The 13,832-nt window shown below is 35.1% G+C and overlaps 1 protein-coding gene across 9 annotated transcripts in view; it reads right to left on the reverse strand.

The window, feature by feature from the left end:
- The window catches only part of RGS7 (regulator of G protein signaling 7), a 266,491-nt gene that overhangs the window by 103,855 nt on the left and 148,804 nt on the right, over positions 1 to 13,832 (reverse strand). For all 9 annotated transcript variants that reach the window (XM_051783806.1, XM_051783811.1, XM_051783809.1 and 6 more), the window contains one exon: positions 183 to 233. In XM_051783806.1, the coding sequence (XP_051639766.1) occupies positions 183 to 233 (51 nt within the window). The remainder of the gene's footprint in view (positions 1 to 182; positions 234 to 13,832) is intronic.

Consider the following 13,832-nt stretch of genomic DNA (forward strand, 5'->3'; position numbering starts at 1 on the left):
GGATAATCAAAACTCTCAGACTCTTAGAAAAGGTTTCTTAGGTTTCATGATGTCTGTTTTGCTACTGAAATTATACTGGTCAAGGCTGCCTGGCCACCCCCACTGCAACAGAAAATGAAGGCAGGGCCAATAATTTAAAAAAACAAATTAGAATTTACACACATGAAAACAAAACAAATTACCTGGGTCTTCTATAGATAAGTTCTTCGTTAACCATTGAACAATGTCTGAACCTAGAAACAAAACAACAGGCATTTTTATATTAGTAAGTTTTCTCTTCCTATTCTTCAGATCCCTGAGGCAATTCATATTGTTCTTCCATGGAAGAGATCTACACTTTTTGTTCAGATTAGCTAGAAAAAAATCCCGTGACAGTTTTATTTTATTTTAGCTTCTATTTTTTAGCTTTGCTTTAGCAGAGAAACATAGCACTCATTCTTTCTTTAGGCTAAGATTTAGAAAAAGTAATAGAAGTGCACTAAGTGTATAATAATAGTCTGCATTTTAAAAATTACATATATGATAATAGTCTGCATTTTAAAAATTACACTGCTGCAAAATTTACACAGCAAAACAAACACTTTATAAAGCTAATATTAAGTTTTTCACCCCTTAAAAATGAGTTATCAGTAAAAGCATATTCAGTTACCCATACATGTACTACCAATGTATCAAACTCCACCTCATGGCTAAGCTCTTGGCAGAATTCATTTTTCCCTTCATGCTTAAGCTCTTTCCTCACTAATCCTGTCTCTCTTCTTCCATATCCCTTCATTTACTGCCTATCCATTTCTTCCTATCTAATTTCTTGTCTTGTTTTAAGGTCCAGTGCTGTTGCTCACTTCTTAACACCTTTCATACCAAATTTCTTGCTGCTTTTTGTACTGAGTACCCTTCAAAGCTCACCTCCTAATTCCTAATCCATCTGCTCCTCTTGGGTATGCACTTCTATTACACTTCTCACTTTATGTCACAAGCCTTGTTTTTCAGATTGAAAGCTACAGTTGAACTTCACCCATTGAGAGCACAAATTACAAAATAAATTATGAAGCAGTGCTGCAGATTGAAAAAAAACCCCTACATTCATGATTTAACAACTTTAAATAACAAAATTGTCTTAAAGGGAAAATGTAGTGAAACACTGATGAGATGTTACATGCATGTTTTTTGTGTTTCATGATGGTTCCAGTTCAGACAAGCAGTGTAACAGAGAGACATGTCATGTAATATTTCCTTATAGAATCAATATTTATGATGCTCAGCCATTTCCCAGCAAACATAATAATGAAATTCTTTCATAAACCTTAAATTTAAAACAATTATAAAAATCTACAAAACTTCCACAAATATAAACTAAATCAAAACAATAAAATCTCTTGAATATACAATAATACATAACATTAGAATATGGAGCACATTTCCCCTGTCTCTCCCTAGATTCAAATTTCTTTCTGTACTTTGCATAGTGCATTTCCTTTGGTTTTCCTAAGGCAATGAAAATGATACTTTAAAAAGGCATTTCAGAGAAGAAAGGAAATTTACTTCTCCTTGCTTTCTTAATTTTAAAGAATATAGTTCTGTAGCCTTTTTTTTATTACACATAGTGAATAGTTTTATCATGTATTTTACAAAGCCTTGTTGATAATATCATAACTGTGTGTATATGCATTACTAAATTGATCACATATAAGTGAAAATCTGTGTAGATTTTACAACCATCTCCAGAGCAGACATTTTCATTACTATGTTACATGTCTAAATTTTGATAGTTATTAAACTTCAGAGGTACCATTTCTCATAGCATTTACATGGCTTTATTCCTTAAATGAGGCAATTTACATTTGCATGCTGTTGGAGGAGTACGAAATGTTTCAGACAGATATTCCTGCCTCAAAATACTCTACTTTTATTCTATTTTTATGTATTTTTATAAATACAATTTCAGTCCCTTATTTATACATATGAACTTTACAAGGCTGATGCTGAAGGAAGAATTTTAGCTTAGTGTAAGACAAAACTTCATAGACTTAATGATGCAGTTCCAAGCAAAGCTATATTTTTACGTCAGCTGACTAGATAAGTTAGTGAGCCCTAAATATTTTCCTAAATCTTCAAAGATCAGAGAAAAAAAATTAGAAAAACATCATGACACTTCTGAATACTGATTCTTAACTTTGTCTTCCTTCAAATCTCTGAGGTATCATATAGGAAGAAATTTCCTATTCTATTTATCTCACCTTCAAATACTTCTTTCCTTTTTGCTTCTTTTGAAAACTCTCCTACAGTGACATGCCATATTCCTCAGTCCTCAGCTCCTGGCATCACATTTGCATACATGGTCTACACATTACAAATTTCTCCTCCATATGTTGCACTGTCTTTTGGCTATTATAACTAATAGTGGGAAGTGGGGTTTCATAACAACTGCACCACCTGATTCTGAAAGTTCATTGCTGCTCTATTCACATTTTACACTGAAGCCACTCCCCTGGCACTTGAAAGCCTGAACAGCACCTTAAGCCAGCTATTTTATTCAAACGTTGATGATTTCAGATGCGTGACGTTAATGACAAAAGCCCAGATGAATAAGCATCAACAAGAACACTCTCCTTTTAGTGTGAAGGCTCTTCAAGTAAAACAAAGTTGAAAGTAATTGGTCATATCACAAGAGAAAAATTTATCAGTTCATATTTCTTTGGGAGATCTTGGGGCCAAAACTAGTCCTAAAAGAATAATAAAGATATTATCTTGTAAAGCTTGCTGGGTATTCTTTTAGCTACTACTTTTAATGTCTAATCAACAAGATGGTTTCATTCAATCATTCCTGTGCCCTTTTCTAAGATTTATTACTTATGTAAATGTGTTTCTAAAAGCAAAACTATTATTCTATTTTCTTATCTTAGGGGAAGAAAAGCAAGGCATCAATACAGGTGAAAACAGGAAAACAATATTTCCCATGAGTCCTAGCTTTGAAAAACCTGGTGATCAGTAAATTCATGTCATTTTTCATATACCACACTTCACATCTATAGGAATTATGATTCAAGACTATAAACTTCATTATTTGTTAAAAAATCCTAACACTTATAGGATTAAAAATCTTTAACTTTCAAACCTGAATCTGCCTTATTATCAGGAATCCATCAAAAAGACAATCTCATCAGATGATATAAATTTCATGGAGCCACTACCTCGGTATTGGACTCTTCTGGAAAGGAAAACTTCAGCAATCCAAACTAGAAAATGTTGGCTGTGTCAGATATTCAGTTTTTTATACTGTTTAATGTGTGACAACAAAGCCCCAGTAATAACATTTTCAATGCAGATTCTCAAGGTAAGTTCTCCAGGTTTCCCTGCCTCACTTCTAGTAAGAAGCTAAAAGGCAAGCTGACTATTAAATCTGTAGGGTGCAGAAGTCAAATTGCCAACTGAATTTTGAAATCCCAGAAGAAGCTTCAATTTTCATACAAATTTTTAAATCAAATAGCACTGGACAAGGCAAAGTGATAACTTGTAATAATAAATTAAAGCTAGCACAAGCAGAAAACCTTTGAAAATGGGGTTTTTTTAGACACAGAGCCTGAAAGCCAACAGTGAGATTTCTTAAATGTCAGCACCTACCCAGATAAAGGCAGTAAAATTCACAAGATCTTACTCAAGTTCAAAAATAAAACAGACTTTCAACTCCTTTAAAGAAATGGGCGAAAGTATGTCTACTTTCATACACAAACAAATAAGACTCAAGCATGTCCTTTGTGAAATGTACTTGCTGAAAACTCCACAAGTGATTAATTTTAAATGAAATGGCCCAAACCAGCAGTTGCTGAAGCCATCACAGCATCTTAAGAAAATATTTTTGAGGAAAGTATGTTCTCTGAACTCTGCAATGCTAATTTCTAAGTCAAAGTTGTAAAGGCCAGGGCAATGGTAAAGTTAGCTTTCAAGAACAAATACCTTATTTTAAACAAGTCCTTATAGAGTACATTTCCAAAAGGTGCTGGTTCTGATCTATAGAAAATATCATGGGAGTTATAGATCCAATTTTTGCTATGTATAGATGCATGAGCCATGACCAAAAAAAAAAAAAAGATTTAATGGTAGTACTGCAGAAGAAAAGCAAAATTTGAAATGCCCTATCTTTTTCAAAATTCAAAAACATATTTAGCTGAAGAAGACACAGTTGCAAGAAAGTATATTTTATTAATCAGAATCACAAACCATGAGACCACTGAGAAACTTAACCCAATGATTACTTACTTCATAGAGAGACAGGTTCACTCTTGCAAAAAAATAGTCTGTTACTGTTAATATCTTTTTTTAGTAACTAAAACCTATTATTCTTTTTACTTTTAGACCTCAGAATATTTACAGATGACGAAGAGAGAAGTGACACAGTAAACTCCTCTGTGTTACTGACACTACAAGAGAGGATTTTGCTGTTGAAAATCAAGACTTTTGCCATCTGAGCTCTCAAGAGCAACAGAAGTCATTGTGATGTTTGCCCTGCACTGTGGAAGCTGGGCAGCTGGGTATGTTGGGTGCATGCTTGTTCTCTGAAAAGCAGCAGTGGATCATCTGAGAGCTCCCTTAGGGGAGCCTCCTGCTCGGCTGGCTCACCTTCAGCCACCACCACCTGGCCTTGAGAATCTGGAGAACTTTTTGCAGGGCAGCTCACAGTATGGAAAACTTAATAACATTACTCTAGAAATTATCAGTGTCTAAATTTAAGACAACAAGACTATTAGTTAAATTACTAAGAAAATAGTACTGCATTTCCCTTGTTTCTCTTTTCTTTCGTATATTGGAAGAGGAGGGAATTGTGTCGTTTTAACCTGTCTTCAACACCACCACTTTGTCACATTACTTCATGGTGATACATCAGGAAATTAAGTTTAGCCTCTGACACACACTTCAAAATCCTTGGTCATGACTGAAAAAAAATATAATGTGGAATTTAATTTCTCACCACTGATTCAGATACTGGAAACACAAAAACTGGATCAGATGGGCAGGGCGATTGCAAAGGCCAGTGGCCTATTAGGTTCTCACCACTAGCTGGTTTTGCACAAAAATTTTTCTCTAAATGAAAGTAGGACTTTGAGAAAGGGCTTTCACTGGTGAATGGGACAAGATCTGCATTCTCCTTGAAGTTTTCGTAAAAAGCTTCATAGCATATATTGCCACTGTCATATCAGCATTGATATTTTACAATTTCTTTTCTTTTTCTGAGAAGCACAGTTTGTGTTTGAATTCTGCATGCATGTATCTGCCACTTGCTTCTTAAAATTACTGATGAAAACAAATTATAAACTCACTCTTTTGACTTATTACAATTGGAGGTGGACCATGCATTTGTTTGAGTGCCCTTGCAACTCAAGGAAGCTTGTACCCAGTGCAGGTTTAAAAATCTCTTCTGAATAATAGTAAGAGTACAGGGACTATGACATATTTTAATGAAACTACTCAAGCACAAAAGTAATTAGTTTTCTAGTTTTAAAACAATATAAGCTGCAATATACTTTTTTCCCCCAGGTGAAAGTGGATACAGGAATTTGCAGAAATAAAACCCTCAAATGAATCATCCTCCTCCTTTTGAGCTGAACTCTTTCATTTCATGCTGTAACCAGTCCTCAGAAATACTCAAACCTAGAAGGGCAGAAAGGATCCGTAATTCTGGCTAGCCTAAGCTTGTGAAGAACAATGTATTGCTTGATACTTTGAAGACTTTCTGCTTCAGAGAGGAAAATTCAGCTACTTCCATATTATGAAAGAGCTAATAAAAAATGTAAAAATCTCTTCCACTTCCACACCTATAAGAAATCACTCAGTGATGTTGACCAACAAATTACAGTAATGTAAATCCTGCAGTCATACCCTGTCTCATAACCAAGCTTCAGAGCAGAAATCTAGTTCATATAAAAACTAAAAGGATAATTAAACATGGCTGTGTATCTCTGCCCGCTCTTTAATTTAAGAGTGTCAAACTACACTGGTCCCTGTCTTCTCCAGCAAAACGAACTGCTGTTCTGTTCCAGCAACGTTTATCTTTAAAGCTTCCCAAAAGACATCCTCTACTTCGATCTCCTCCACAGCCACAAGTGACTGTTTTACAGATGACACTAGCTGTGCATAATTGGCAACACACCAGTAACCACAGATGAGACCCCTGTAATCCCAAGGCTATTATATTAAGCACTAGAGTTAAGCATCTTGCTGAAGAACATTGCTCCATCCTAAACATTTGCAAGACAAGAGTGATGTTGTTTATAAAAATTAAGTAGCATGAAAATCCAGTACAGCCTCCCTCAAGAAAAGCCAAGAAGGAAACGGATAAGTGACTCGAATACCAAGTTTGACCTCCGGTTCCTGAAATAACGTGTGAAAGGGAAACAGTAACATCACTGTTGTCTTTACTATCTTGAACTTTCACTCTGAAAAATTGATCCAAGATTATTTCAGGAAAACTGACAACATATTTTTGTGGGGAAAATTTGCTACTTGCCATAAATAGTTCACCTAACTTTCTTTTTAGATCTACTAGATATTTCACCATATCTTCCTGAAAACTTTGTATAGAAAACAGGTACATTGTTAAGCATAATATGTTCTTTCTCTCATACACATACCAGTAAGTGTATGAACGTAGCACTTTGATAATATTTTCAACACAGTAAGAGCTGCCTGAGATTATCTCTGCCATAACAAATATTTTTGTTTTCTTATTTTTTTATATCAGCAGTTTGAAAATAGTGTGTAAAACCAAATACCCTCCAAGTTCAACAAAAAAGCTTTATGAGACTCCTCACCATGCTTCAAGTAATGATGTTTTTTTTCATATTTCCACTTTAATATCACTAAGAAATACTATATTTCCCTTCTGAAATGCTGCTTCTAATTCTTGCCATACTGCCCCCCGAAGACACCCACACACAGATGGTAACGGAAGGAAGTGAGGCAGCAATGTAATTTCTGCTAGACACTTTACATTCATGGAAGAGTTTCAAAGGGGAAAATCCTGAAGTAATAAGTCAGGGTTAATGGGAATAAATATATTATAATACAAGACTTGACTTGTGATTTTTACTCCACGAAGAAAGTCAGTGGTGACAAGTGACTTGCAGTTTTGACATTTGCCCAACAACAATGTCAACGCACTTTCTCACAAAGTGGTCCTACACAATAGTAGTTAATTTATACAGTTGGTTTGAAAACGGGTTTTTCCACTGTTGCTATTTCAAAACACTCTTTCAGCGACTCATGCTCTTGCTGTTCTCTTTGCTTAAGGTTCTGAAAATTGATGTCCAAAAAAAATCCCCTTTGATAAGCGCAGATTTCCTGAATAACCCAAGCTGTTTAATCTAGTTGTTTTGACTAAAATACATCCTTCAGAAAGATTTAGTGATGTTAAGTACAACAGCATAACATGATGCTCTGCAAAAGCTCCTGAACCAAAAGTTTCCCAAGAATTTGCTATTACCCAGCCATTCTCACACATACAGAAACATCTCCAATGGGAAACCCCAATAAAAAAATTCTACAACACAGTAGTTTCACAAAATACTTATCTTCAGAGATACAACCCAGCATGGGGACACAGGCTATAACAGAAAGTACCAAAACATGAATTTCATTCCAAAATGACAAGAAATTGCAAAATAAAAATACCTTGTTTGGCCAAAGTAGTCATCCGGAGTTTTTAGTTTTTGTTCCCATTGTTCTATAGCCTCTAGTACAGGTCAGTTATTTTTCAGCTAATAGTAGTAAATACAAAATATAAGATACAAGAAAGTTTGTTGAAGCTGAGTAGAAACTTTCAACTTTAATCCTAATATTCAAGTGTTACACCAGAAATGTCAGTAACTATGATCAGAACTTCGCTCAAGGCTTCTTTTTTTTTTCTATTTGAAATATGAAATGTTTTAATATTCAATAGACCACAGAAAGTTCAAATGAATTTCTATTTTTGATTAAGTTGTGCTGGATGTTTTTGTGCTATTTCTTCCAGATCCATGATTATTTTAATACTGCTATGTCTTAGAGTTTACACTTCAAAGATCTGCTGCAGGGCTACATTTTCAAAAGGGAAAAGAAATTAAGTTATTCAAATTGCAAGTACCTATACTTTGGAGCATTAGTCTGACTGAAATCTAATCCCATTCATCTTTTACCAAAATATGGGATTGTTTCAAGACTTTATTATGCTCAGTTGCTTGGCATAAAAAAAATCACATCATATAGTATGGAATGAACTGTGTTAGAAACAAAACTGACCTTTGCTCCAACCTCAGTACTTGCACCAAATTCAGCATATTTTGCATTTGCAGTTTTTCATCACTATTCAAAGATTATGAATTAGTTTATTCTAAATGTCAATAATTGTGCTGCACAACTATCTGAAACAGATACGACTTGGTCAGTTCTCAAAGACATAAAAATCTCATGGTTCTTCTCATGGTAGTACTTTACATATGCACCTCAAGCCCCTTGTCACGATAAAGGCAAAATGTTTTAGCTGTTGAGCATAATTCCCAAGTATTCATTGAAATATAAATTCTGTTGACATTTGAAATTCTCTAACATGATTTATCCATCAATGGAGATTTATCAAAAATTGAGATGGACATGAATTTCCACTTTAAGATGCAATTAACAGCTCTTGGGTTAAAAATAAACTTAATCATACCATCCATAATAAGTACCATATTTCTATCTCAAATTTTGAAAATTGAAGTATGGTACATGCTCATACAAGTGAGTGTATATGCCAGTCATTTCACAGATTATGGTCCCATCAATCACAATAAATTTAGCAAACCAAGAAGTAAAACTTAGAGACAATAAATTTCTATATGCTTAAGTTTACTAAGTTCATTCCCTCACTGCTGTGTTTCCCTAGGGACATTCACATCAGCATTTGTAAGATATTATTTGCAGCCCTGCAGCCAGTATTGGCTTTTTGTCTATGACAGTTTTATAAGAATTCAAAAGCAACTTTTCTGCTTTGACAAGTAACTTGGTACCACATCAATCAAATATGTCTTAGAAGCAAAGTACTTTGCTTTCCATCAGTATCAGGCAGTGACCATAGAGACATCACTAATGTCTCCATCTTAGGAATGTCTCTTGGAACTTGGACAAAGAAACAATCTCTGCAAAAACGTCCTATTTTCTTCTTTCCCTACCCTCACATTCACTATGTTCAGAGCTACCATTTGATACACTGGCTCATTGATAATCCACTGGCTCATGGGAAGCACTTGTAAGTTTACGTGAAAAAGTTGGAGAGAGCAGTTTTCAGCCATCCATTATCAAGTAGAAGAATGATAAAAAAGACATTATTCTGAACAATGCTGGACCAGTAGCCCGTGATGTGACCTTTGGTATTTATTTCACCAGTAAATATAATAGTTCCCCATGCTGCGTGGTGGATTTGGGGGTTAGAGGACAGAGATGCATTTTGAAAAGATCAACGTGTAAGTCGCTCACTCACTCTCTCACTCATAATAGTGCATGTCCTGGAGTCTGGATTCTATTTGTCCTGTTATTTTACTGTACATTTCAATGTTTTATTTCTTTCAGATAAAACAGCTAAGAACCGATGGTGTCTTACTGTGAACACAGGATGGGTCTTTTATGACTTAAACTCGTGAGTACAAAAGCTCTTTGTGAAAACGAGGATGTAGCTCATTATTTTTTTCCTTTTTCATAAATGCAGAGAAAAATGAAGTTCATACAGTTGCCTAGGAGTATGCAGTGACATGAATACTACTTTTAGCACTTGTTACGTCTCTGCTGTTTACATTGTCAGAGTAAGAATAAATAGTATCAAGATGTAAAATCACCCTCAGTGAGGAAACGTATACATAACTCTTCACATACCCCCTATCCAAACCAGTTCTGTCCCTCTTCTTTCCATTTATTTGGATTTTGGTGTCTCCATAAGAACCTGTACATCTTTTATGTAAAATTATTGATGGCCATCATTTCTTCCTTAACCATTGATTGTAGACTCAGGAACAGATAATATACCCTCTCTTTAGAAAATAAAGGCAGGATCAGTAAAGAAATATAAAGTAAACAGATATTCAGTACCAGGACTGTTGTTTATTAGCGGAAGGTAAAAGCAGACAAGCCCTATGTTGAGGTCCAGGAGAGAATAAAGATAAGTCAGTGAAATAAATATATCCTGTTCGATCTGGCACCAGCAATTAATACAATTCTCCTGTTACCTTATTGTCAGACAAGAAGAAGTTGGTGAAAAGCAGCAAACGGTGCTTGTGCCTGGACTAGCAAATAGCCTGGTTATGGCAGTAGGTTTGATAACCTGGGAACAGCACCATTCTCCTCTCCAAAATACAGGAGAAAGGGAGTAGTGGTAATATGGTGAAAGATTTCCTTGATGCAAAACATGATGGATACAGGTCATAAGGAGGGAAGACAAAGTAGTTTATCCCCTTCCAATTTCTGCTTCACTTCGCATGAGGAAGGTTTATACTAAGAAACTAAGTATATATTAGGCTGTTTTAGTCCCCCTTTCTATTATGCTAGTTCTAACTGACCCTGCATGAAACTGGGCTCCTGCCTAATACCAATATACAAATAAATGTCGGCCATAGCACTGTTTTCAAGAAATACTGTCCAATGGATGGGAATACAGGCTCATGCTTACACATAACCTTCTTTGTTTCCTCATAGATACCCTGTTGCTGCCTTTACTGCTGCCAAACTGGCAGTGTTGATCCCTTCCACAGGCTCAGTGGAGCCCACTGTATGGTATTCACAGCAACGATTTGTAACTATGATTTGCAACTACTCTGTAAAGTTTTTGGGTTAGCCAATGCTTCTAGTGGTATGCTTTGTGCCACGTTAACAGTCAGTGAAACATGCTGGTCTCAGGTGAAGGAGGACCGGTCTGTTTGTTACGCAGCACACAATCACAGAGCAATTCAAACCAGCCAGGAAATGTTAGGAGACTTTGTTCATCAAAAATTCTCTACACTCATCTTCTACTGGCTTTGCAGAGAGTAAGTCTTCAACCATTGCCATTTTAGGAACACAAGCATTCCGTGGCTTTAAGCAATCACGGTTGGAATATATTTCCACGCTTCAAATTTTTGTGTTTTTTTTAAGAAAATGATTGTATACTGGTTTAGGTGAGTATATAAAAAATATCTAGAGATTCGAGTTTAAAACTGATGTCCACGTTTCTTACTAATATAATGAGGTTCCCTTCCCATGTTATGCTTCTAGAAATGACTATCACTCAAGGAAAGAAAGCAACAAGTTTTCACTACTGTTAATATACTTTAAATTTCAGCATTTTTTCCTTCTCACATGTTTAAAATTACCATTTAGCTTCCATTATGAAAGATATCCTTGCTAGTTAGTGTTTTCTTCTTTTTAGCAAGTAAGCTAACAAAGGCAGACAAGTTTTTTATCAAGCAAGAATACATGTGCACTGAGAAAACAGGAAAATTACAGCTCCAAGTACAGGTTCTTAAGATGAAGCACCCACAAGTGACTATTGCTACATATAAAGCAAATACAATCATGTAATACTTTAGTGCTGCCTAAATTTGCTGTACTCTAAACTTAGTAGAGATGATGATCACCAAACCAAGCACATCAGTGAAGGAAGATCTGGCAGAGGTGGAAGTTATTCTGCTGTTTCATGTTGCAGAAATCATTCAGTAATTTAAGTATGGGTAGCATCTTATACAAATTGCTATTCAAACACATTGAAATGGTAAGTTTTTCTACTAAGTATCTTACAATCAGCATTTCTGATGTGACAATTTAACTAAATAATGAATATTTTCTGTGTTGATCATATTCTGTGGTTGCTCGATAAAGCCCTGACTTCTGTTATTCTCTGAGCTTCCCCAGTCAAAAGTGCATCCTTGAGAAGATGCTACATTAGTCATAACCAAACTCATGAGACACCAGCGTTTCTTACCTTGCAGCAAATTCTGAGGCTCTCAAACTTCATTTTGATATGAAGTGGAACCTCAACACCAAACATCAAAGCTTTTCACAAACTGAAAAATTAAAAAATACTTTCCTTTAATGCTATCAAAATCTGTGATTCAACAGGGGTAAAACCTTTTTTTTTTAGCATAAAACAAACAGAATTTTTCAGCTTCATCTTTCTGACTCATATGACAGTTTCTAATGGAAGTATAATATTAAAACAATAAAACAAAAATGCAGTATTTCAGTACTTTCTGATAAGGGCAAAGTCAAAAAATTCTCTTGAAAGAGTGTGGCTGTGAAAACATTTCCCAGTAGAAAACTGATTTGCCACATATAGCATCAGAAAGGCTCTTAATGGATAATTCTTTTAAGTTAAGTAGATGTAGAAGGCTTGTACAGAACTAAGATGGATGTGCCTCATTATGCTCTGATTCCATAATCTCTTTGACAAGACCAGAGGACAGTGCCATAGGATCTGCTACAGTGAGCACTCATAGAAAGTCAATTGATAGTTTTAGACAATAGAGACAAAATAAGAAGAGAATAAAGGGCAATCACATCTGCCTTTTTCTCTTAAGGTGTTACTTTGTCAATGATTATCAGAATGAGTCAAAATTTACAGTCAACTGTATATCTTTAATAACATGCTATTTCCATTTTAACATAAACTAAATTCACAGATATTCTTATTGTGCAATACAAACACTATAACTATAGCAGTGATAGCTCTGCTTATCTCATATCTTGCCTCTCTGTTGATGATGAGTCATCTCTCCTCCTACCATGTAGTAAAGAAAACAGATGAGCCTTGAAAAGCTAACACTTTTTGCAATTTTATATAGCAAATACCATTTGTAAAATAAATTTGAAAAATCACAGCTCCTGTAACTACTATATAAATTTCCAGACAGTGAGTTACATACAGTGGGGATGAAAACATTTGGAAAGTATCTGGAATTTCGTTTCTAAAAGATTTTTTTTTTCTAAAAGAAGAGTAAGAGTGAATTAGTATTTTGGCAGTTTTGATCATGTCCTTTTAAGCTTTAATTTCAAGCATATTTTTAACTCTGGAGCTATGCTTAGAAGTAATTTCTATTTATTGACTGTGAAATCAAAGGGAATATTATAAAACCATTCTCTGTTCCAGTTGCAATGGAAAAATCCAAAGTAACTCCATTATGGTCAGTAAAAATGTTTCAAAAGTTTCAGGAAGTGGTCGACAAAAATACTGAAATATGGCTCAAATTCTTCTCAGCCATGACATATGCTGAGACTTACAGCAAACAAACTTCAATTTCAAGTGCTAAAGAAACCTAAAGTCTATTTCTTTACTCTTTCTAAGGTCAGTAACTATGCAAAATATAGTAAACTATAGTATTTACTTCTAACATAAAAAAACTTCTCTATACAACACTGTAGATTTTTATACTCAATTGCATCTTTGCACCTGACAGGTGAAACGGATATGTAAAAACTCTTCATATTGTTTAGGAAGGTGCCATGATTGTCTCAAGTAGCTTCCTGTGCTACGTGAACTGAAGCAGCTGTGGTCTAAAATGGACATCTCACATCTTTATGTATAAAGATGAAACATTCAGGGTATTTTGGCGTGAAACACGTTTATTTTACCAGAGGCATTAGTAACATGATAATATTCCCTCCCTTCATTAAAAACACTTCCTTTGTTTGATGCCTTCACAAGGAAACCTAGACAAATGCTAGTAACTCAAGTCACATACGTAAAAATCAGAACTGTCTAGCAGCTGTGCTCCCTCCTCTCTCTGTGCAGGGAAGTTGAGGAAGGACAGGTCTCTGGGGCAGCAGACACGGAGTGTCTTAGATACCAGTTAGGTAACTAT

This window comes from Manacus candei, unplaced genomic scaffold (genome assembly GCF_025592945.1).
Source record: "Manacus candei isolate 608988 ecotype Guabito, Panama unplaced genomic scaffold, ASM2559294v1 h1tg000017l, whole genome shotgun sequence".
Taxonomy (NCBI): Eukaryota; Metazoa; Chordata; class Aves; order Passeriformes; family Pipridae; genus Manacus; species Manacus candei.